Source organism: Onychostoma macrolepis, chromosome 25 (assembly GCF_012432095.1).
Source record: "Onychostoma macrolepis isolate SWU-2019 chromosome 25, ASM1243209v1, whole genome shotgun sequence".
Taxonomy (NCBI): Eukaryota; Metazoa; Chordata; class Actinopteri; order Cypriniformes; family Cyprinidae; genus Onychostoma; species Onychostoma macrolepis.
This window is the reverse complement of record NC_081179.1, coordinates 7412922-7436204: the sequence shown is the minus strand read 5'-3', so window position 1 is coordinate 7436204 and position 23283 is coordinate 7412922. Positions and strand designations below refer to the sequence as shown.

The 23283-nt window shown below is 38.3% G+C and overlaps 2 protein-coding genes across 2 annotated transcripts in view; both read right to left on the bottom strand.

Moving 5' to 3' along the window:
• Positions 1–500: 500 nt before the first annotated feature.
• LOC131533840 (mucin-2-like) overlaps positions 501–23283 on the bottom strand; it is a 28375-nt gene continuing 5592 nt past the window's right edge. The window contains exons 16-51 of the mRNA XM_058766272.1: positions 23028–23154; positions 20433–20688; positions 18601–18653; positions 18198–18298; positions 17281–17432; positions 16741–16879; positions 16425–16529; positions 16074–16253; positions 15565–15810; positions 15312–15468; positions 15032–15160; positions 14732–14879; positions 14576–14619; positions 13284–14448; positions 12020–13177; positions 11184–11942; positions 9524–10899; positions 9272–9420; positions 8701–8875; positions 8024–8265; positions 7735–7921; positions 7413–7623; positions 7132–7304; positions 5818–5887; positions 5334–5434; positions 5170–5201; positions 4907–5084; positions 4736–4824; positions 4537–4656; positions 4068–4166; positions 3843–3962; positions 3566–3661; positions 3350–3469; positions 2743–2782; positions 2441–2558; positions 501–2123 (exon numbers count right to left, since the gene is read on the bottom strand). Coding sequence (XP_058622255.1) covers positions 1835–2123; positions 2441–2558; positions 2743–2782; positions 3350–3469; positions 3566–3661; positions 3843–3962; positions 4068–4166; positions 4537–4656; positions 4736–4824; positions 4907–5084; positions 5170–5201; positions 5334–5434; positions 5818–5887; positions 7132–7304; positions 7413–7623; positions 7735–7921; positions 8024–8265; positions 8701–8875; positions 9272–9420; positions 9524–10899; positions 11184–11942; positions 12020–13177; positions 13284–14448; positions 14576–14619; positions 14732–14879; positions 15032–15160; positions 15312–15468; positions 15565–15810; positions 16074–16253; positions 16425–16529; positions 16741–16879; positions 17281–17432; positions 18198–18298; positions 18601–18653; positions 20433–20688; positions 23028–23154 — 8904 coding nt within the window. The 3' untranslated portion in view covers positions 501–1834. The remainder of the gene's footprint in view (positions 2124–2440; positions 2559–2742; positions 2783–3349; positions 3470–3565; positions 3662–3842; positions 3963–4067; positions 4167–4536; positions 4657–4735; positions 4825–4906; positions 5085–5169; positions 5202–5333; positions 5435–5817; positions 5888–7131; positions 7305–7412; positions 7624–7734; positions 7922–8023; positions 8266–8700; positions 8876–9271; positions 9421–9523; positions 10900–11183; positions 11943–12019; positions 13178–13283; positions 14449–14575; positions 14620–14731; positions 14880–15031; positions 15161–15311; positions 15469–15564; positions 15811–16073; positions 16254–16424; positions 16530–16740; positions 16880–17280; positions 17433–18197; positions 18299–18600; positions 18654–20432; positions 20689–23027; positions 23155–23283) is intronic.
• Positions 11775–13262, bottom strand: LOC131534076 (mucin-2). The gene has a single exon (XM_058766735.1). The coding sequence runs from the start codon at positions 13213–13215 to the stop codon at positions 11908–11910; it is 1308 nt and encodes a 435-aa protein (XP_058622718.1). The 5' UTR covers positions 13216–13262; the 3' UTR covers positions 11775–11907.

The following is a 23283-nucleotide window of genomic DNA, read 5'->3' as shown; positions in this document are numbered from 1 at the left end:
TAAAGAAAGATGTTTAAACTCTCAAATGTTTGATCATCTTTGTTTGCTGTCGCATCCAGAAGATCCTGAATGAGTTTCGTAACGTCAAACAGGTTGAGATGAACTTGTGGCATACAACTGTTGTGTGTGTGTGTGTGTGTAGATTACACATATATTCAACTTGATAATGAACAAATTAATTTTCATTTTGGGTAAAATGACTCATCTTCCCAAACCAAAATTCATACCACCAAAGTACACATTTAGAGTGTATATTTTGGCTTAGTGCGTCATGCCGTAGTGTTTATCTTCTCGTCAGTTTTGTCAGAACTCACATCCTTGTTTGGTTTGAGATGATATCTGTGATGAATGTGCATAAAGTTTCACCAGGATTTCTATTAATCCTGTTTTTTCTCAAACACCCCTAGAACATTATGTTGATTAGCCTGGTTTCCACCTTCTGCTCAGACTGCATTGCTCAAAGACACTATAAAAGAGCAAGTTCTCAGACTGCTCACAGATAGCTCGAGCTTTTGAGGATGGATGTTGTCTCCATGACTAAAGCATGACCTCGGACAAAGTGAGTCTTTTTCAAGCAGTAGAAGAAGCCTCCAGAGATTCTGATGGTATGACTTCAGCATTCACACTTACAAGCTTGAGAAATGTGATATGGATCAAAATATCTGGCTGGAGATTTTGAAGTAAGAGTCGTGTTAAATTTTCGTAAATCTACACAAATGTTAAGGAAGTGCTAAGTCTTTATGTAATCAATAGAGAACCAAAACATCAACGTTTTGTTGTACTTTAATAAATGTTACCTGAAAAATCAATAATGTGTTAATTAAGTAATAATGTAAAGTTTAAAGGGGTTTATTTTGAAATAATGTACCTAATTACACAGCTCTTGGACATGACAGTTGAATTACATGCCACACACTGCAATGATTTTCTGTAATACTAAGAACATGCGAGGATTTGTTTCAAGAGAACTGTGTCAACAGAATATGCAAAAATGACTGAAGAAAACTGTACCTTTCATTAGGTTGAGTACAGTGACCTCTTATGGTGAGATGTAGGTACTGCAGAGGATGATGTTACTGACGCATAAAATATGCACAGTCAAAATGAGTTTCTCCACACAGTTAATACACCAATGCTTTGTAGTATCAATGTATGTAGGCTGGCTGGGGGATGATCCAGGAGACTGTAATTTATGCTCATTATTATGCTTTATTGTGATTTTAATTCATTTCATTGAAAGGAAAAATACATCATTATATCATGCATTACTAAAAAGTCTAAATATTTTTTAACGGCCCCTTCAAGAAATAAATACATTGATTATCGTAACTATAACCCTAAATCAATCAAAAAACAAGAGAAAACAAAAGCCATTAATGCACTACAACAATCAGTTTAAATCATCATTGTCAATTTTGGTTATATATTTTACATTTTTTGCTTTCTTCGCGTGACAGATCAACAGAAGGCAAGCAGGATCTTTTTATCCACAGATGCTCTATGCTGTTTTTAACATTGTATTTTTTAAAAGTAAAAGGGTATAAAAATGATATGGTAAAACCTGGTAATTGATTAATGTTCCTTTACTATAAATAGCGAAAAACTGTACTGGATCATCTGTAAAATACTTTTAAATGTACGTGAAAACTATGGTCTTTTTATCATTTACAGTGAAAAACCATAAACTGACATTCCCATAAATCGCATTTTGCCTGTTACCTGTATAATTATTGTGGCTATCAGTATATTACACAGGTACAAAATAGATTGTGTTACTTTAGGTGGAATATTTGCATTATGTCAGTTAATGAAATGCACAGATTTTACCATAATTTTAGTGCTGTCCACTAAATTGTTCCCTCAAATAGTAATCTTTGTACAGTTTTGCTATCTTTTGTCTCATATTCGGATGTTGCCAGTAGGGTTCCAGGGATTGTACAAGGTTCTTTTTTTCAGTGTCTTCTTCACACTTGGTAGGAGTGCATCTGCAGCTCTCAACATAAATGTAGTTATGAAGGATTTCGCTGCTGTTGGCACATTTCAGCATCACCTGTCGTTGGCTGAATTTCTCCTCCTGGCAGCAAGAACAGTTGTGCATCATGATGTTCTTTTCCATCGAATACCTGCACGGGTTAACAAGAAAACACCAGTCAGATGGCTGCAGTATAGCTGGATGTGGGATTATCCTAATAATGCACAAAGGCACACCTAATAATGTATGAATTTCAATGAATACATGATAAAATACCGAACAAAATGGCTAACAAATGAGCTGACTTCATTTTATTGGACCTTTCTGCAACTGGCTTCAAGGTGTTGTTTTTTTTTGTTGTTTTTTTTGTCATTAATGTTACTCTGTAACTAAGACATTTACGGTTCTTCTGAGAATTCGAAAGAAAAAAATAATTATGTGTCATAAATAGGTGTGCAATGTTCTCACCTTGATCCGTCGTCACAGTGGCCAGTGCAGGATGTAACTTCTACATCCTTGATGGAAGTGCAATCTTTCACCTGCAGACGGATGACGTTCTTCTCAAGAACACAGTTGCTGGTTTCACCTGAGAGATAACAGAGGCAGGTAAGCCTTAACTCTCATGAACAACATATGCTATACATTTTATGTTGTGCCAAACATGTTATTTTTTAATTTACATAACATCATTTAAATGATCTGCATTAATATAATAGGGTGGAAAAACAATTAAAACATTTTTATCAGACTTTAAGGAAACAATATCTTACAGATCTGGCAGCATCCATCTTTGTCAAATCTCACGGTTCCCTATAAGAACACAAAATAGAAAAAATAGAAAGGAAACCATTACTTAGAATGTTTTAGTATGGTGAAATTCTGTCTGAATTGTGAGATAAAAAGTCACAATTATCTTTTTTAATGTCTTTTACCTGTGGCTGAAACAGGATTCCATACAAAACTATTATCACAGACATTTGAACAAAATTACTTTTGATTGAAACATTTTCATTGATTTACTACAATTTTCGTGTTTTATTTTCTTTAAACACTACCATGCACTTCTCCAATCCAAGGTTCAAATGGTTAACACTGCCATTTAGACTTTTTTTGTACAACTTTTTGACAAAATTAGTTATTTATACTGCAGAAGAATGTCAAAGCGGATTTTTTATTTTTAGTGAATAATTGACATTTTGTCCCTTACACAAAGAATCTAGAAGACTACATTTATGAAGTTTTTGTAGTGCTTTTTTGTCCATTTTAGAGCCCTCATCAACTTTCATTGCTTGAAACAATATATGGAGGTGATGCATATAAAATACAAGCAGAACAAGGATGTAATCTGTGCTCCTCAAGTTCAGATGTTGTACTTACAGGCACACAGTCATCTGGATTAAAGGGCGGGCATTGCTTATAGCTCTCCATTGTCATAAACATGCCATTCCTTTTCAGACAGGTAGCATTCATACATTTAAAATTGTACTCCTTCCCATCCTAAACAAAATGAAGACTGAAACATGAAGACTGAAGAACAGAGCAGATGATGAACTGAAATAATGAAGAAAAGTTTGAGAATATTTTTAAGTGTACCTCGAGAACGTGTCTGGTTTTGTCTGGTGCATCATAAATACAGGCCACTTGTCTACATGATCCACAGCACTCTCCTTTTTGAACATAATTATACCCCTTGAAGTGCGAAAACGAACAAGTTTGTATATAGTTTTAATACTACTGCACACAATGCTGCATTTACTGTACAAACATCCTCAATAGTTGGAAAAATGTGCAAAAATTTGAAATAAGCAACAGCCAAATAACATCCAGAAGTAGTGTTTGATGCGGAGTTGAAGCTAGAGATTCTACTTACAGGCCCACAATCAAATGAACTGAAGTAAGGACATTCTGTTTTGGTTTTCTCTGTCACAAACGAGCCATTATATTTATGACAGGTAACAGTTTCACATTTGTAACTGTCAACTTCTCCATCCTAACAAAAGACAGACAGACTCCATTAGGACTGAAGAATAAAGCAAGATTCTTTGTCTGATGAACTGAAAGACTGAATAAAAGTTTATGAATGTTTCCAATGTACCTTGAGAACATGTCTGGTTTTGTCTGGTGCATCATAAATACAGGCCACTTGTGTACATGTTCCACAGCACTCTCTGACTTTTTTCTCATATTTAAACCCCTTGGAGTGAATAATAATTGTATACAGTGGTTAATAACCCAGTGGCACCTTTTACTGCATTTTCGAATGTTTTAAGTAGGCTAATACTTTACAAATTATGTTGTATGAGATGTAAAATGAGATGTAAAAAAATATGCAATATTTATTTTTTTTAATTCCTTTCTGATCTTGTCCCCCTTTCTCTCATACTTTGCTTGTAAATATTGTTCCTAATCTTATCCTAATAAATGCAACAAAAAAAAACTGCTTTAGCGCTGTGCAAACTTTCATAATTGATGGAAAAATGTGCAAAAAATGAAATAAGCAACAACCAAAATACATCCAGAACTAGTGTTTTATACGTGCAGTTGAGGCTAGAGATTCTACTTACAGGCCCACAGTCCTCTGAACTCAAGTAAGGACATTCCATGTTGCTCTTCTCAATCACAAATGAGCCATTCATTTGATGGCATGTAACAGTTTCACATTTGTACTTGTACTCCTCTCCACCCTACAAAAAGACAGCCTGACTGCATGATACAGAGTAGATTCTTTGTATGGTGAACTGAAAAGAATGTTTTCAAATGTACCTTGAGAACATGTCTGGTTTTGTCTGGTGCATCATAAATGCAGGACCCCTGTGTACATGATCCACTTGGGCACATGTCAATGGCACAATCTACAACAGTGAGAGGGGACTTAAAAACGGCACTGCAATCTTAAAGGAAAACGTATTAAAAAAAGAAACAAAGTAATCTTACTGCAAACTTGTTTCCTGCAGCATGGGTCTGAGGGATCGGTGATGTTGACCAGCACAAAGCCAGGCTTAGTGCAGATCTCAGGATTTACATCAGGACACTTCTTGGGCTTACAGAACACTGATTGGCTTGCCCTATCACAGACACAGTCCTCACAGTTGTACCTAAAATGCTCATCATACTGCAACAGAAACAAAAAAATTAACAGCCACGGGATGCTTCTTCAACAAGTGACTATTGAATGAACAGTTTAAACCTTGCTGTACCTCACGTGGTGTCCCAGATGGGTCCAAGCATCCTACAAAAAAAAAAAAAAATCAAAATCAAACTCAGAAACTTTCTAAAAAATGATTATGCCATGCATGTTGACGTATTTGATGCAGGTACAGTATTAAGACCAAGGCTCCACCTCTAATAAATGGCCTCTCACCACATTTTGGCACACATAATCCTGACTCCTTGTTGAAGAGTATTGTGTTCTCAGGGCAGAAACAGCCTTCTGTGGGCACTGTTTTGGTGCTCTGCATAGGCCTGGAATTCAAATATTATTTATAGTTTATTACACACGATATATTTATATCTCATTAAAATTGCATCCTAGGCTATTTTAGCACTGCAATCCAAGGAGGGTGTCAGTGTTTTTAAGCACTCATCCAAACTTTTGACTCACTTAAACTAAAATTGCATGTGTATTGTGCAAAATATTTTGCCATGTTCATCGGAAGTAAACAATAAGAAGTAGTAAACAATTTCAGCATTTATTGTAGAACAAATTTGGCTTAAAAAAGGCTTGTTTAACTTTTAAACTGTACAATAATGCTATCTCCTATCTCCTACCCATGTATATTTGTCATTAATCAGCACTTTCCACAATGGTCTAAATTATTTCAGAATAAAAGGAAAAAGGGACATACCCATCTCTACACGCTGGTGGTTCAGATGGACCACAAGGCAAAAAGATTTTATTTTCTGGACATTTAATGTCTGAGGAAGAAAAGTTAAAACAATTTCTTAATTCAAATCTCTATAGCTCCTACACAATATTCCACTTGAAACAGGAAAATTAGTCTTCAATCAAAACGTATTTTATTTGATAAAATATATTTATACAGATTAAAGGGGTCATATGACGTTGCTAAAAAGAACATTATTTTGTGTATTTGGTGTAATGCAATGTGTTTATGTGGTTTATGGTACAAAAAACTGCTCAAACTGCATAGCTTAAAGCTTATGGGGCTGTCACGTGATGAACGAACGACTCAAACCCGAAGACTCGAGAGATGAACTAATCAATTCTCTTTCCGGCTCAGACTGCATTGGTTAAGTTTATGGGGATGTCATGTGATGAACGAACGACTCAAACCTGAAGACTTGTCAGATAAGAGGTGAGCTAATCATAGACTGAAGACCCAGGTAAACAATGAATTCATCTTTTCCATTTCTTATAGCATTATAGTTTTGTATTGCTTGTAGTGTGATTGCATTGTAATGCGTTGCATTGTGCTGCGTAAACATTACCATGTCTGCATTTGTGATCGGAGAAACAACAAACAAGCACTATTCTACACAGCTCAAAACTCGCGTTTGAATAGTCAGTGACAAATTCTTTAAATATGAATACATACTTACAGGCTGTGAGTCAAAAGTGCCAGACTGTCCTTGCAAAGTTGGAATTGTCCCACTTTATAGAAACAGCCTTTGTGCACAGCACTGTAGGCTACTCTCCCAGGTTCAGGAAATAGTCCTCCGTAAAATGTGCTGCACACACTCTAATATTTGGGTTGAACTGTTCTGGAACAGTGTTGTAAATACAACTTAACCACTGATTTCTCTGATTTCCTCTTTTGGAAGCCCAAACAAAGTACTTTCACTTTCACAACAAAACACAGCGTCTCCAGTACATGGCGACAATGGCAGCAACAATACTACTGCGAGAATAAAAATCACACCCTCTTTCTTTGTGTATACATTTGGGTGGTGTTATGCAAATCTTCTCATACAGTGACGTAGACATGGGGGCGTGTTTAAATGAGCCGCTTTAGGAGGGCGTGGACAAGTCTTAACTTTTATAAAGAATATCTCTTTGGTTTTGGGACTTTAGTCTTTGCAACTTTAGGGATCTTATCTATGCATGAACAGCTTGTAACACTCCAAAGAGAAAGGAAAACTTTAAATCACATCATATGACCCCTTTAAACTAAATCGGTTTAGTATAGCAATGAACTTACTGCAATGTTTAGTGTAGTTCCTCCAGTGTATGCAGACTCCGACCTGGGAGCAAGCACTTGCATAGCTCTGAAGACTGGCACACACCATGGGGTTGTTCGTATTACAACTATCCAACTGACAAGCTAAAAAGAAGTTTTTAGGGGGCACGTGGGAATGACATGCTTCGAACAGCCTGAGGAAGTTCAGAATGAAGAACAGATGATGGAAAGGACAAATATTACTATGGAAACAATCACATAAAGTTTGTTGCACTTTTTTTAATTACACCTCATGTACTCACTTGCTCTCGAGAAGGTTGCATTCAGACTGGGCTCGGCATGGTGTCTTTGGTGTGGGTGGGGATATATTCAAGACTGGGAATTTTGGAGTTGGTTGGCAATTTTTGCCATTCACACCACTGGCTGGCCAGTAATCCGCCATCACTTCACAGTCATTGACCAAGATCCCTCCAGGAATCATGCAGTCATCAGCCTGGTTGTTGTTGCATGTTCCTTAGTGGGAATTATTTGGAATAATTTAGATTAATAATGCACAAAAACAAACATCTCACTGATATGACCTCCTTAACCCTTTAAACATTTTATTTTAATGTGCTGACTTACCACAGTGGCCTTGTGTGTTGTTTCCAAAATGCTGGAATGGCAGATTGATGCTAAAGCCAAGGGCTCTGAATGTTAAATCAACATTCAGCTCTGGAATACTCAGGAACAAGTCGTCTAGTCCTGAGCTTATTACTTTCACACCATTGTGAGCATATGGCAGTGTTAGCTTAACATTGTCCTTCAGAGCCTTATAGAAAAACAGGCAACCACACAGAAAACCAACACATTTGTAATACAGTGCAGACCAAACACACACAAAGTCTTTTTGCAATCTTACTTTAGGTCTCACCTCTAAACCTGCACCTCCAACGTGATTCCTAAGTGTGATTACTTGATCACTGTAAGACACAGAAATAGATCTGGGACAAGATGCACGCTCACCAATGTCACAGTAGCTATTATCAATGTAGATCTTCAAATGGTATCGAGGCCTAATTTCCTCCATTAATATATAAGTGCACTTTCCTTGATAACTGTATAAGAGTCCATCAAATGTGATGTAATGTGAGTTACCCCAGCCTTGACAAAAGCCTACAAAAAAAAAAGGTTATGAACCAAGTTATTCCAGTAGGCCTCAGACCCATCTGAGGTTTCACAATCAAACCTTCTAGCACTACCATAAGCACAGCATAATTATATTGCTTATAATGTTTATAATGTTTTGTCCTGTTGTCAATGCAGGATCAGGATATTGAATTTGGTTGAAAAGTATATTTACAGTTCCAAATATCATCAGCTGAGTTAGATTAGAATAGGAACTAAATTTAGAATGGTAGACCATAGGACTGAGCAGACCCTTTGGTGGAGTAGTGAATAATGTATGCTTTGGTGGCATAAATGGCATCCACTTCACCTTATGTACAGTCTACATGTACAATGAGCCAGGAAAGAGGACATTATTATACATTTCAGTGACTCCTGATGACAACCTCAAAGTTAGAACTAGAGAAGGAACAGTTTACTTACAATCACAGGCGTATTTCTGGCAATATTGGCACTTATCATAGACCAGCACTGTTGGCTGATAATTTTCACAGGTGATGTTCTGGAGCAGAGGACATTGCAAAGGTACAATCTCGATGACGTCTCCCTTTATGCACTTTGCCATGGAGCAGTCAGATATGCTGAAGGTCTCGTTAGTCTAGAAACATTGCAGAAAGTTATAGAATTAGAGAATCTGATTAAAGGCAAATTTAATTGCATTAATTTGTTGCTACCTTGGGGTATTTCAAAACTGGCATGAAGAACATTCATAAATAAATTTATTCTTGAAAATACATCGTATTTTGTACTTATAAATTCTTACACTGAAAAAAGATAACTTAAAAATGTGCTTCATGTAGTAACTGAATCAACCTAAATATATTAGGTTACACCAGCAAAACTACATTTAAGGCTAAGATCAGATAGGAATAGTTCTTCAATGTAATAATTGCAGGTTAGCATTTTTTTTTTACAGTGTACTATGAAATGACACCATATTTGTGTAATCAAAAACAGAAAGAATGTATATATTAAATGCATATGTATATTTTACATTTTTGTTCCATTTAGGACAGTCATATTGTGGAGGAGGTCTAGGTGATGGACATGGCTCAGTGCTGTTCTGAATTGCACAGCTTATGGAGCAGATCATGGTCAGACAAATCCCTGAGCCAATGTGCTTCTGATCCAATATTGACTCTCCTATAAAAAAGGGAAAGTAATCAAAATACCTCTACAACAGAAGTGTTTCAGACAATTGTAGAAAATATTATTGGTTTGATAAATTCAATGTACAGTTACTAACCAGGCTTATATTGTCTTCCTTGAACTACACAAAAACATAGTGGAGTACTTATAGGTGTAGGTGCAAATGGTGTAGGAGCAGTTGTTTTAACAGTTTGTGGATATTCCAAAGGGGGACGTTTTGTAGTAGTGGAAGTGTTTGTAAATGTTGAAGGTGTTGTGCTAGTTCTTATACTAGTTAGAGGTGGCGTTTCTGTTGACACAGGTGGCGTAGGAGTAGTTGTAGTAGTGGAAGAAGTTGTAAATGTCGAAAGTGTTGTGCTTGTACTTGTTACAGGTGGCGTTTCTGTTGACCCAGGTGGCGTAGGAATAGTTGTAGTACTCGTGCTAGTCACAGGTGGCGGTTCTGTTGACTCAGGTGGCATAGGAGTAGTTGTAGTAGTGGAAGTGGTTGTAAATGTCGAAGGTGTTGTGCTAGTACTTGTACTAGTTACAGGGGGCGTTTCTGTTGACCCAGGTGGCGTAGGAGTAGTTGTAGTAGTGGACGAGGTTGTAAATGTCGAAGGTGTTGTGCTAGTACTTGTACTAGTTACAGGGGGCGTTTCTGTTGACTCAGGTGGCATAGGAGTAGTTGTAGTAGTGGAAGTGGTTGTAAATGTTGAAGGTGTTGTGCTAGTACTCGTACTAGTTACAGGTGGCGTTTCTGTTGGTGGCATAGGAGTAGTTGTGGTGGACGAGGTTGTAAATGTCGAAGGTGTTGTGCTAGTACCTGTACTAATTACAGGTGGCGTTTCTGTTGACTCAGGTGGCGTGGGAGTAGTTGTAGTTGTGTAAGTGGTTGTAAATGTTGAAGGTGTCGTGCTAGTACTCGTACTAGTTACAGGTGGCGTTTCTGTTGGTGGCGTAGGAGTAGTTGTAGGAGTGGAGGAGGTTGTAAATGTCGATGGTGTTGTGCTAGAAGTTGTACTAGTTACAGGTGGCGTTTCTGTTGACTCAGGTGGCATAGGAGTAGTTGTAGTAGTGGACGAGGTTGTAAATGTCGAAGGTGTTGTGCTAGTACTTGTACTAGTTACAGGGGGCGTTTCTGTTGACTCAGGTGGCGTGGGAGTAGTTGTAAATGTTGAAGGTGTCGTGCTAGTACTCGTACTAGTTACAGGGGGCGTTTCTGTTGGTGGCGTAGGAGTAGTTGTAGGAGTGGAGGAGGTTATAAATGTCGATGGTGTTGTGCTAGAAGTTGTACTAGTTACAGGTGGCGTTTCTGTTGACTCAGGTGGTGTAGGAGTAGTTGTAGTAGTGGAAGTGGTTGTAAATGTTGAAGGTGTTGTGCTAGTACTTGTACTAGTTACAGGGGGCGTTTCTGTTGACCCAGGTGGCGTAGGAGTAGTTGTAGTAGTGGACGAGGTTGTAAATGTCGAAGGTGTTGTGCTAGTACTTGTACTAGTTACAGGGGCGTTCTGTTGACTCAGGTGGCATAGGAGTAGTTGTAGTAGTGGAAGTAGTTGTAAATGTTGAAGGTGTTGTGCTAGTACTCGTACTAGTTACAGGTGGCGTTTCTGTTGGTGGCATAGGAGTAGTTGTGGTGGACGAGGTTGTAAATGTCGAAGGTGTTGTGCTAGTACCCGTACTAATTACAGGTGGCGTTTCTGTTGACTCAGGTGGCGGGAGTAGTTGTAGTTGTGTAAGTGGTTGTAAATGTTGAAGGTGTCGTGCTAGTACTGCACTAGTTACAGGTGGCGTTCTGTTGGTGGCGAGGAGTAGTTGTAGGAGTGGAGGAGGTTGTAAATGTCGATGGTGTTGTGCTAGAAGTTGTACTAGTTACAGGTGGCGTTTCTGTTGACTCAGGTGGCATAGGAGTAGTTGTAGTAGTGGACGAGGTTGTAAATGTCGAAGGTGTTGTGCTAGTACTTGTACTAGTTACAGGGGGCGTTTCTGTTGACTCAGGTGGCGTGGGAGTAGTTGTAAATGTTGAAGGTGTCGTGCTAGTACTCGTACTAGTTACAGGTGGCGTTTCTGTTGGTGGCGTAGGAGTAGTTGTAGGAGTGGAGGAGGTTATAAATGTCGATGGTGTTGTGCTAGAAGTTGTACTAGTTACAGGTGGCGTTTCTGTTGACTCAGGTGGTGTAGGAGTAGTTGTAGTAGTGGACGAGGTTGTAAATGTTGAAGGTGTTGTGCTAGTACTTGTACTAGTTACAGGGGGCGTTTCTGTTGACTCAGGTGGTGTAGGAGTAGTTGTGGTACTCGTACTAGTCACAGGTGGCGTTTCTATTGACTCAGGTGGCATAGGAGTAGTTGTAGTAGTGGACGAGGTTGTAAATGTCGAAGGTGTTGTGCTAGTACTTGTACTAGTTACAGGGGGCGTTTCTGTTGACTCAGGTGGCATAGGAGTAGTTGTAGTAGTGGAAGTGGTTGTAAATGTTGAAGGTGTTGTGCTAGTACTCGTACTAGTTACAGGTGGCGTTCTGTTGGTGGCATAGGAGTAGCTGTAGTGGAGGAGGTTATAAATGTCGATGGTGTTGTGCTAGAAGTTGTACTAGTTACAGGTGGCGTTTCTGTTGACTCAGGTGGTGTAGGAGTAGTTGTAGTAGTGGACGAGGTTGTAAATGTTGAAGGTGTTGTGCTAGTACTTGTACTAGTTACAGGGGGCGTTTCTGTTGACTCAGGTGGTGTAGGAGTAGTTGTGGTACTCGTACTAGTCACAGGTGGCGTTTCTATTGACTCAGGTGGCATAGGAGTAGTTGTAGTAGTGGACGAGGTTGTAAATGTCGAAGGTGTTGTGCTAGTACTTGTACTAGTTACAGGGGGCGTTTCTGTTGACTCAGGTGGCATAGGAGTAGTTGTAGTAGTGGAAGTGGTTGTAAATGTTGAAGGTGTTGTGCTAGTACTCGTACTAGTTACAGGTGGCGTTTCTGTTGGTGGCATAGGAGTAGCTGTAGTGGAGGAGGTTGTAAATGTCGAAGGTGTTGTGCTAGAAGTTGTACTAGTTACAGGTGGCGTTTCTGTTGACTCAGGTGGCATAGGAGTAGTTGTAGTAGTGGACGAGGTTGTAAATGTCGAAGGTGTTGTGCTAGTACTTGTACTAGTTACAGGGGGCGTTTCTGTTGACTCAGGTGGCGTGGGAGTAGTTGTAGTTGTGTAAGTGGTTGTAAATGTTGAAGGTGTTGTGCTAGTACTCGTACTAGTTACAGGTGGTGTTTCTGTTGGTGGCGTAGGAGTAGTTGTAGGAGTGGAGGAGGTTGTAAATGTCGATGGTGTTGTGCTAGAAGTTGTACTAGTTACAGGTGGCGTTTCTGTTGACTCAGGTGGTGTAGGAGTAGTTGTGGTACTCGTACTAGTTACAGGGGGCGTTTCTGTTGACTCAGGTGACATAGGAGTAGTTGTAGTAGTGGAAGTGGTTGTAAATGTTGAAGGTGTTGTGCTAGTACTCGTACTAGTTACAGGTGGCGTTTCCGTTGGTGGCATAGGAGTATCTGTAGTGGAGGAGGTTGTAAATGTCGAAGGTGTTGTGCTAGTACTTGTACTAGTTACAGGGGGCGTTTCTGTTGACTCAGGTGGCATAGGAGTAGTTGTAGTAGTGGAGGTGGTTGTAAATGTCGAAGGTGTTGTGCTAGTACTTGTACTAGTTACAGGTGATGTTTCTGTTGACTCAGGTGGCGTAGTGGAAGTTGTAGTAGTGGAAGTGGTTGTAAATGTTGAAGGTGTTGTGCTAGTACTTGTACTAGTTACAGGGGGCGTTTCTGTTGACTCAGGTGGCATAGGAGTAGTTGTAGTAGTGGAAGTGGTTGTAAATGTTGAAGGTGTTGTGCTAGTACTGTACTAGTTACAGGTGGCGTTCTGTTGACACAGGTGGTGTAGGAGTAGTTGTAGTAGTGGAGGTGGTTGTAAATGTCGAAGGTGTTGTGCTAGTACTTGTACTAATTACAGGTGATGTTTCTGTTGACTCAGGTGGCGTAGTGGAAGTTGTAGTAGTGGACGAGGTTGTAAATGTCGAAGGTGTTGTGCTAGTACTTGTACTAGTTACAGGGGGCGTTTCTGTTGACTCAGGTGGCATAGGAGTAGTTGTAGTAGTGGAGGTGGTTGTAAATGTCGAAGGTGTTGTGCTAGTACTTGTACTAGTTACAGGTGATGTTTCTGTTGACTCAGGTGGCGTAGTGGAAGTTGTAGTAGTGGAAGTGGTTGTAAATGTTGAAGGTGTTGTGCTAGTACTTGTACTAGTTACAGGGGGCGTTTCTGTTGACTCAGGTGGCATAGGAGTAGTTGTAGTAGTGGAAGTGGTTGTAAATGTTGAAGGTGTTGTGCTAGTACTCGTACTAGTTACAGGTGGCGTTTCTGTTGACACAGGTGGTGTAGGAGTAGTTGTAGTAGTGGAGGTGGTTGTAAATGTCGAAGGTGTTGTGCTAGTACTTGTACTAATTACAGGTGATGTTTCTGTTGACTCAGGTGGCGTAGTGGAAGTTGTAGTAGTGGACGAGGTTGTAAATGTCGAAGGGGTTGTGCTAGTACTTGTACTAGTTACAGGGGGCGTTTCTGTTGACTCAGGTGGCATAGGAGTAGTTGTAGTAGTGGAAGTGGTTGTAAATGTTGAAGGTGTTGTGCTAGTACTCGTACTAGTTACAGGTGGCGTTTCTGTTGACACAGGTGGTGTAGGAGTAGTTGTAGTAGTGGAGGTGGTTGTAAATGTCGAAGGTGTTGTGCTAGTACTTGTACTAGTTACAGTTGATGTTTCTGTTGACTCAGGTGGCGTAGTGGAAGTTGTAGTAGTGGAAGCGGTTGTAAATGTTGAAGGTGTTGTGCTAGTACTTGTAATAGTAACAGGTGGAGTTTCTGTTGACACATGTAGCGTAGGAGTAGGTGGTGTTGTGCAGGGTTTCTGTGATGTGATCACAGTGGCATTTATACAAACTGCATAATAGCACATTCCCATGTCATCCTTAATGTTGTAAATGGTGTCGTTGTGGCCATATTGTTTTCCACCATAATTACAGCACCCTGTAAGATGCAAATCAATTTTTTTAGCTCATTTTAAGCATTAAAATACATAAAGAAAAGAAAATGGTAACTATTTGTCAGGATTTAAACTACAAAAATTTTTTTCTGTGTTTAGTATTTTGCTTACCAGGTGTTTGAAAACATTGTATATTGCCATGTTCTTTACAGATGCTGTCAAAGGAATGTCACATATTAGGTCATTTGAATAAGAGTAACAGGTGGAGGAACCACCCACAGATATTTATGCTTTGTACTTTGTCAGGGTCTACATCATGGTCCATACCACTCATGACAGGACTTATCAGTTGGTATACTCTCTTCAGGCTTGTACTCAATTCCATTGACATAGCATGTGGGAATACACTCCTTCACACAGACCTGATTTTGCTCATCAAAAATGGGTTTGTCCTTTGGACATTTTGGATAACATCCTGCATTAAAAAGAAAAAAAAATGTTGGTTCATGAACGTGGCCCATTAACTATGATCCCTAAACTTAACAATCATTAAAAATGTTTAGCGCTACATATAAGTCCAAGAAACATCTGTTGTGTACTATGTATACTCAGTCTTTGAAAACTCACCTTCCAGGTTGGGTAAAGCGTTATTGCAGATCCCAAGAGGTTTGCGACAGGTTTTGTAGCAAGGTAGACCACAAGGATTATAATGCCATGTGCATCTTTCTGGTTTATTGTAGTAGTCACAGTACACAGCTGATAGGGGAATATGTACATACATAAGTATGAACACATACACACAGATTAAATTAAATACAGTTCAATCACAGTAAAAGCGGAATGGTGCTTTTAGATTCTATATCTGCATGAAAATTCACATTTGTATATTAGCGTTAAAGATGCTTACGGCACATCTCTGGGGTTCTCCAGTCCACACAAACACCTGCCTCAATGCAGGCTTGAGCATAAGCTGCAACAGCTGTACAGAAGCACTCACAATCTCCACCTGTGTCACATGCACATGAGTCCTTTACACAGTTCTCATAATATGGGTTTGGATCCACCTGTTGGAACAAGCATTTCCATCTTTTATGCTGAATTCCTGTATACCACATTATAGGGAACTTCCTTTATTGATTTAATATGCTTTCAAACTGTACCTTGTTATGGCAATGTTTGAATGCCCCTGCAGGGTCCTTTACGATGCTACATTGTAGTTTTGCCCATGGCTCTCGTTCAAGGTTCTTAAAGCATGGGTCAAAGTCTGGTGCAGCATCAGGGCAGGTGCCTAACACTTTCCAGCTGTCGACAAACTCCATTATATCTGTGGTTTGCAAACTGCCTTGAGTAGTGAAGTCATCTTTTCCATTCCCATTGAAATTTCCACATAGTCCACAAACGCCTCCCTGTGAAGACATAAAGATTACATATCTTTGGAGTTCACAGGAATAAATTATATTTTAAAATATATTACAATAGAAAACAGTTACTTTAAATTCTAATACTATTTCATAATATTAGTACCTGTACTGTATTTTTTGAGCACATAAATGGTGAGCATTTCATTAAAAACATTTAAAAATAAATATTCTCAAACTTTCGATAAGTACTGTATTTTACAGTATGCAATAGTGGAATGAATTCTAGATTATATCTTAATTCAACTAACCATGTGTTGAGGTTGCAGAATGATGCGGACAGTTGTTTTGCGGTCCCACAAAATCGTCAATCCGATGTCAGCATCAATTACAAGGTACATCCCAATTTTTTCCATATTGTAATTGATCTGTGGGCCACTTTCAGTGTCAAAGGCTGTTACAGTCCCACCATAAAGCTCTAGCTTAGTTCTCTGTAAGAGTTTGTAAGAGTTTAAATTAGTAAAAAAATAAAAAATACAATAATGTGGGATAGATACTAAAGATATCCCTTATTTTAACAGTGAATGCAACATGTGTTGTATTGAACTTTGCATGCTATTCAAGTTTATTCATACAGAGTTCATATAGAAATATAAACTTACCCCCAAAAGGATGATAACAGCCTTTGAGCATGTTGTCCCTGTTGTTCCACAAGGAATATTCTCAGTGATTACATGAAAAATTCCTGTCTTATTACCACATTTGTCCTTAAAAACAAAAGGACATTACATTACAAACAACAACAAGACAAAAACATACATTATGCCACCCCTCGTGCTGCCTCCTGAATAAAGTGGTTTATTTTTAATGAAGAAAAAGCATTATATTAAACGCTGTAGTGTCAGTATGATAGTAAGTCGTATGTCTCATAGGCACAGTAAAGGTGCACAGAAAATAAAAGTACTTGACTGGTGGTACCTGAGCTGCTATATAACTGCACTCTCCCCTAAAGCCAAATCTCTGCTGATCAAAAGTTTTATAATGTCCACTTCCATATATTGTGCAGACGCCTGGACAGATATTTTTTGTGCATGTCCATGTTCCGTGTTGACAAGTGCTGTAACAAAGTAATACAGAAAGTGGACTTGAATCTATATGAATCCACAGTGTTCTAAAAACCCAACTAGCTTTTATTCAAAGTGAACTACATTCAATTCAAGGTATACATTTTATCATATTTATTTCATCATACATTCCATGGTAATCAAACCTATGACCTGCTAGCATCTACTATTTGAGTAACAGGAATGCCCAGACATCAGGAGGGGAGTGCATATGGTCCCAATTATAATATATATTACAAAAAAAAAAAAGTGGTGGGGTCTGTTTTTGAATAATAGACATTGATATTTTAGTAGAATTATCCAGGTGTAGATTCTGTGTGAGTCTAGTATTATGGCTTAGCATTCCATGTAACGTTACAAAACGTGCTAATTAGCCGTGGAAAAGACTACACACCAGTTATTGCAGTCTACGGTTATCTCAGTCCCTGGTGCATAAAACTGTCCGTTGTGAGGACATGGACAGTCATAAGGTTTAACACAGTTTCCTCTGCCATCATCAAGTAGACCTGCAGGACACTGGCAGCCAGATTCACAGTCCTGCGAGAACTGTGGGTATGGAAGAGGAAGATCATAGACAACAGAGTAGAAGAGAGAAAGAGAGAGAGAGAAAAAAACAATACTGACAGATCTGTGGGAGTAAATATTTGAAAAACATTTTATAATCAGTATAAAAAAGATTAACTAGCACTTTCCACAAATAGGGAATAGCTAAATATTATACAAACATTTACAACAAGGTTCTACATTTTTGCAACTCAAAACATATCTAAGTTTAAAACCCAGGGTTTTGTATTTTTTTTTTTTTTTTACAATTCTAGAAAAACAGTTCTAAAAAAACAAGGTAATTCTAAAAAATACAATAATCTAAATGTATCAAATGAATAAATAAAATGCAAAATAATAAATGAAACTACATCATATTTGTATCTGGTACATTTGTGAACTTTTTTTTTTATATATTTGCTAAAAGTGGAATTAATAGAATTCATTCCATTTCTACAAGAGAGACCAGGCTTTTTTTTTTCACACTGTAGTGGAGATCTCTGAGGATATGTTTAATTCTGAAATAGGCACATTAATTGAAGTTCTGAAGTTGCAATAAAACCCACTGAAGTCGATGAAAACGAGAGCACTTGGCTTATAATATGGCACTGTGCTACTGGAGTGTTTTAGTAACCATCAATTAGCACTGGAAAATACTTTTAAACTACCTCTTCAATCACTGCCAGGTGAAAAGCTGTTTCACCCTTGGAAAAGACATTAGCAGGATAAAGGCGAAATGAGAAAAGACAAATTGGAAACTGGGCTTACACAATCAATTTCCTTTTGCAAACAAGTCTGTGCACACAACAATCCATGTTCATCTGGACGTGCTGTACTGCAGTTGAAGAAAACCTTTGGAGGAGAACACTCTGCAAAAGATACCAGACAGTGAAAAAAAAGACTCACAGTAAAAAGTTTTATATTGGCAACCACATTTGGAGACGTAAGAAACTGGAGTTTATTTCTAAACAATGGACAGGCATTTAATTTCACTATGCAAACATCTGATAGGATAATTATTTTTGTGTGACCACAATTATAGTTAACTCAACATAATTAATTCAATACAAGTTAACATCATTTGTGGCATCATTTTGATCATCACACATTCCTTTAACCTGTTTAAAGTTCTGGGTGTAAAAGAGAGGTATCCAAAAGTGTTTTTTCTTACCCACAATTGGAAGTTTCCAGGACAGACAGCGGAATGTTCCATTCACACAAACACTGGATAGAAAGTCTTAGGTTTTAACATCACAGTTTGGAAAGTGTATATTTCAACAGTTTTAAATCTTTACAACTACTGGTTACACTTTATTTGGATAGTCCACTTTAGACATTCTACATGTCAACTACATGTCAACTAATTCTCATTAATTTGTAACTACATGTCTACTAACTCTCAGAGTAGACTGTTTGGGTAGGTTTAGGCAAGGCCGTAACCATGTCTTGAACATTGGGGGGGAACAATTTTGTATATATATATATATATATATATATATATATATAATTGGGGGGGTTGCGAAAGAGGCAATTTACATTAAGTGAAAATAGCATTATTTTTTAGTGATATGCTATTTACACAGTGCAAAATAGCTTTAGATTCTATTTATTCTATGTTAAAATAGCAGGATATTCTGCTATTTACTTATTGCAAATAGTGGCAATTATCTGCACCTCAGCATTGTAATACATTATAAAACAGTATGCAATAACTTATTGAGTGTAATCTTTTAATTTTATTTCAAATTATTAAATGGATTGGGACAAAAGCCCTCCCTACACCTACCCGATACTTCATTTACAACTTTTTGATTATTTCCTTCATTTTTATTAAAAAATAAATGTTTTTCTGATGTGATTTGATATTTGAAAAGGGAGAAAAAAGTTCACCAAAAGGCAGATTCGAACCCCGGTCGATCGTGTCAAAAGAAGTGTGACACGCGTTTTACCATCTGCGCCATACGACTGAGTATTGTCTTTTGCAAATTTGACTATCCCAATCATACGTTTGTGGGTGGACTTACTGCAAATAGTCTCTGCCAACAACCGGGCTATTTGCACTTAAATAGACAATCCGATTTTTTTTTTTAATATATTCCCAACAGTTAAACAGTTGCCCACAGAAAAAAACAGGGGGTGCTGCACTTCCCGCGCCTCTGATTATTACGTTAACGTTACTCGCACACAGAAACTTGTCAACACTAACGTTACCCCGCGACTTTTATTGTAATAAAATAGTTTCCATACATTATATTTCTCAGCAACGACGTGTTTTTGAAGTAGGACTAAATTCACAGTTTCATCGTTTGCAAGGACAGACAAACAGATGCAGATAATTAACGCACGCACATTTCCTCTCTCTCTCTCTTAAAATGGGCGTATTTGAGAAAAAAAGTCGAGCAGTTTGCTTCACTGAATATAACTGTCGGTCATTTAACATTTCTATCGTAAAACAGTTGACTAAACATTAAATGATTTACAGCTTCCATCTTACCTCAGCATCTGTGAACACTAAACCCCGCCTACTTTGATTTGATTGGCCAGTTCAATTATTTTGACGAGCGCTGTTAGCGCTCTGAGGCAGAGCAGATTGCAAATGTTACTTTTAAAGCTTTTCTGTCATCTTAACAAGAGCGCTGCGTAATGGAGGACAGCAGATAAGTACAAGAATTTCAAATATTGGGGGGGACATTTGGCAATTTCTAATTATTGGGGGTACTTGTCCCCTCGATGTCTATGGTGGTTACGGCCCTGGGTTTAGGGTAGAATTAGTAGAACAAGTTGACATATACTTGCAAAGTTTCTCATGGTCAGTATGTTGTATGTTGTGGACCCATCAAAATAAAGTGTTAGAATATATTAAGCAGACAGTCTACTAATAGTCTAATGATTGCTAGTTGACATGTAGTTGCAAAGTTACTTACTGTTAGTAGAATGTCTAAAGTGGACTATCGAAATAAAGTGTTACCCAACTACTGCATAAAACCAATATCATCCACTCACCAGTGTTCATTCTTAATGTTGATAGATGTGCCAGGTTGGACTGTTACTCCATTGTTGTAACATGGGCATTTTTCCATAGGTACACACAGTCCATTCTCATCCTGGTAGAGTCCATCCGGACATGTGCATCCATCAACGGGCACAAAGTCAAGGCTGCAGCTTTGGCGCTCAGAGGCGAGAGACAGACAGGTACGCTGACAGCTCTGCAGCTCATAGGAGTAGTTCTGCGAGGCCGGGCAATTCTCTGTATACTTGTCTGAGGGGATCAGTTTGAAAGGGATTGTGTCTTAAAGATGCATGTTGCACTCTACAAAAACAGCTGAGCTCTTTCAAAAAAATTTGAATTTGGGTGTGTGTCTGCACCACAAGTGCTCTTCATAGAGCATGCAATTTCAATTAACCATATACTGTAAATGCTCTGATATATAGTAAAGGACAATAACAAACATTAGTAAATATCTGACTGACCAATCAGAATCAAGTATTCCAGAGCTCTATAATTAGTGAAAAGATTATTTATGAAATTTACAGAGCCAATGGATGGGTATTAGGAAAGGCTGTCAAACATTTTGAACACATTTCAGCCATCTAGCCAGACAAATTTGTATTATCTTTATTCCATTTTTTATTAGGCTGCTTGCAGCACTAAAAAATAAAATATGTACTACAAAATATGTTGAAAGAAAGAGTTGTGGACTTTTATTGAGGATGGCAATAGCTAGTATAATGGTTGCCCTTACTGATTTATATTTATGCATTCATTGCATTTTTTTCTGAATTCATTTCTAACATACGTACAGTAGAGTATAATGTCATTGGACCTCTTTTTTGGGTAATTCTAATAGCAATTCTTATACATTGTTACAAAACACCTTGAAATACAATAGGATGTATTAGTTCCCTTTCGATTAGTCCCCTCTAGCACCCGCTAGAGGACGCAGCATCTGGTTCACTATTTTCAGGGAACCATGGTTACATGCATAACCTGAGACGTTCCCTTTCGAAAGGCAACTCCACGCTGCGTCCTCTAGAGCAGTGGTTCTCAACCGGTGGGGCGGACACTCTCCCGGGGGATTGGTTTGTCGATAGTGAGCGCAAATGCAGGTGATAAGCGGTTTTATTAAGCGAGTCATTGAGTCGTTCATTCAAACGATTCGTTCAAACGGCCGATTCATCAAGAATGAGACAGATGTTTGTGCATGGGTCATTGAATCTTTGACTCAACCAATTCGTTCAAAACACTGAATCATTCAAAACACGATTGAGTGTTGCTGTGAGATGCGCTATGCTGTGATCTTTGTTTGGATTCATCGGATCTATTTTCGCTGCTAAAATAGACCAAAACAGTCATTATTTCATCTAAAATGTAAGTGACTTAATATTATTAACTTGTTTGTTGAACTGTCATATGAAATCAGTGTCACATTATCAATCGTGAGGTGATGGTAAATTAAGTGATGGTCAATTGTCAGCTCTCTTGGTCGTCAGGTCGTGTGATGTATGTTGCTGAACTGTATACAAATGTTATAAATATAAAAACATCACATTTTGAAATTTAGCTGCAGTATGTCAATTTAGTTTATTTGTGTGTGCTGCGCTCATAGACTTTAGAAAACGGCGCTCATTTGTTTGATTTCTCCTCGAGAAGCTGCGCAACCCTCAAAAGTTTAAAAGGTCCTTGCAGCCTGACTGAGTCCGAAACTGTCGTATTCGTTTTTTCATATTCATCATTTGGTGGCTCTCAATTGTCAAAAACACCCCTCAAAATATTTGCTACGGATGCGAAAAATGCAGAAAATCGAACCATCCAAATTAATTTTTATGACGGATGGAAGTTTCAGAGGCTGCAAACGTATAAAACGTGAGGTCGTATTTAGTTTTATATATATATATATATATATATATATAAAAATGAATAAACTAGTCAGAATATGATTCTTCTTCCTTTCGCGTCCACATATTTGTGTGAGGCAGGATTCTCAAAAATGACTGCACTCAAAACGAAATACCGCAATCGTGCACAAATTCGAGGATGATTTGAGGCTATGTTTATCAAACATTGAGCCAAGAATTGAGGATCTTTGCAAGGCAAAGCAGGCTCAGGTCTCACATTAACATCACCTACCTGCAAGCTTCTGTAAAAAATGCAGATGATGCCTACTATTAGGCCTAGTAATAATTCCCAATTATAGCAATAGCCTAGTAATGATAATAGGCCTATACTGATGATGATGATAATAATAATAACAACAACAACAACAACAATAAAGCATGTAACCTCATATAATTATATAGCAATAGCCTAGTAATGACGATAGGCCTACTACTAGGACGCAGCGTGGAGTTCCCTATTCTCAGGGAACCATGGTTACATGCATAACCTGAGACGTTTTTACCTCAATCTCACTTACCCAAGTTATATTTTAAATATAGGCTAATTGTTTGGCTTTCTGTGTTTTGTCTGGGATATGAGGGAAATTGTGGGTTTATATAAGGAAGGTTTTGCCCTAGTTACACCTAAATCCAAAAATTCTTAAAGCTTAGATGATGCACATATATCTGTCTAACAAAAGAATCTACTTTTGGCCATCTTACCACACACGATTTCTCTCCAGCCATGGAGGATTATTCCTTTAGCTGCACAGGCTCGGGCGTACGAGGAGAACACCGCACACAGACACTCCTCACTCTTCTCACAGGTACAGCTGGAGTATTTGCATCTCTGAAAGAACATAGACACGTTGTGGCACTGCATGTTGTGGAAAGCAGGGTAACGTTCATTAGGGCTGTCAAATTGGCTGAAAAACTAAATTCGAATTTTGTACAAAAATATTATAAAAATTCGAATTAT

Bases quoted from the DNA above. Each gene is read 5' to 3' on its own strand.
- LOC131534076 (XM_058766735.1), bottom strand. From the start codon at position 13,215: ATGCCACCTGAGTCAACAGAAACGCCCCCTGTAACTAGTACAAGTACT.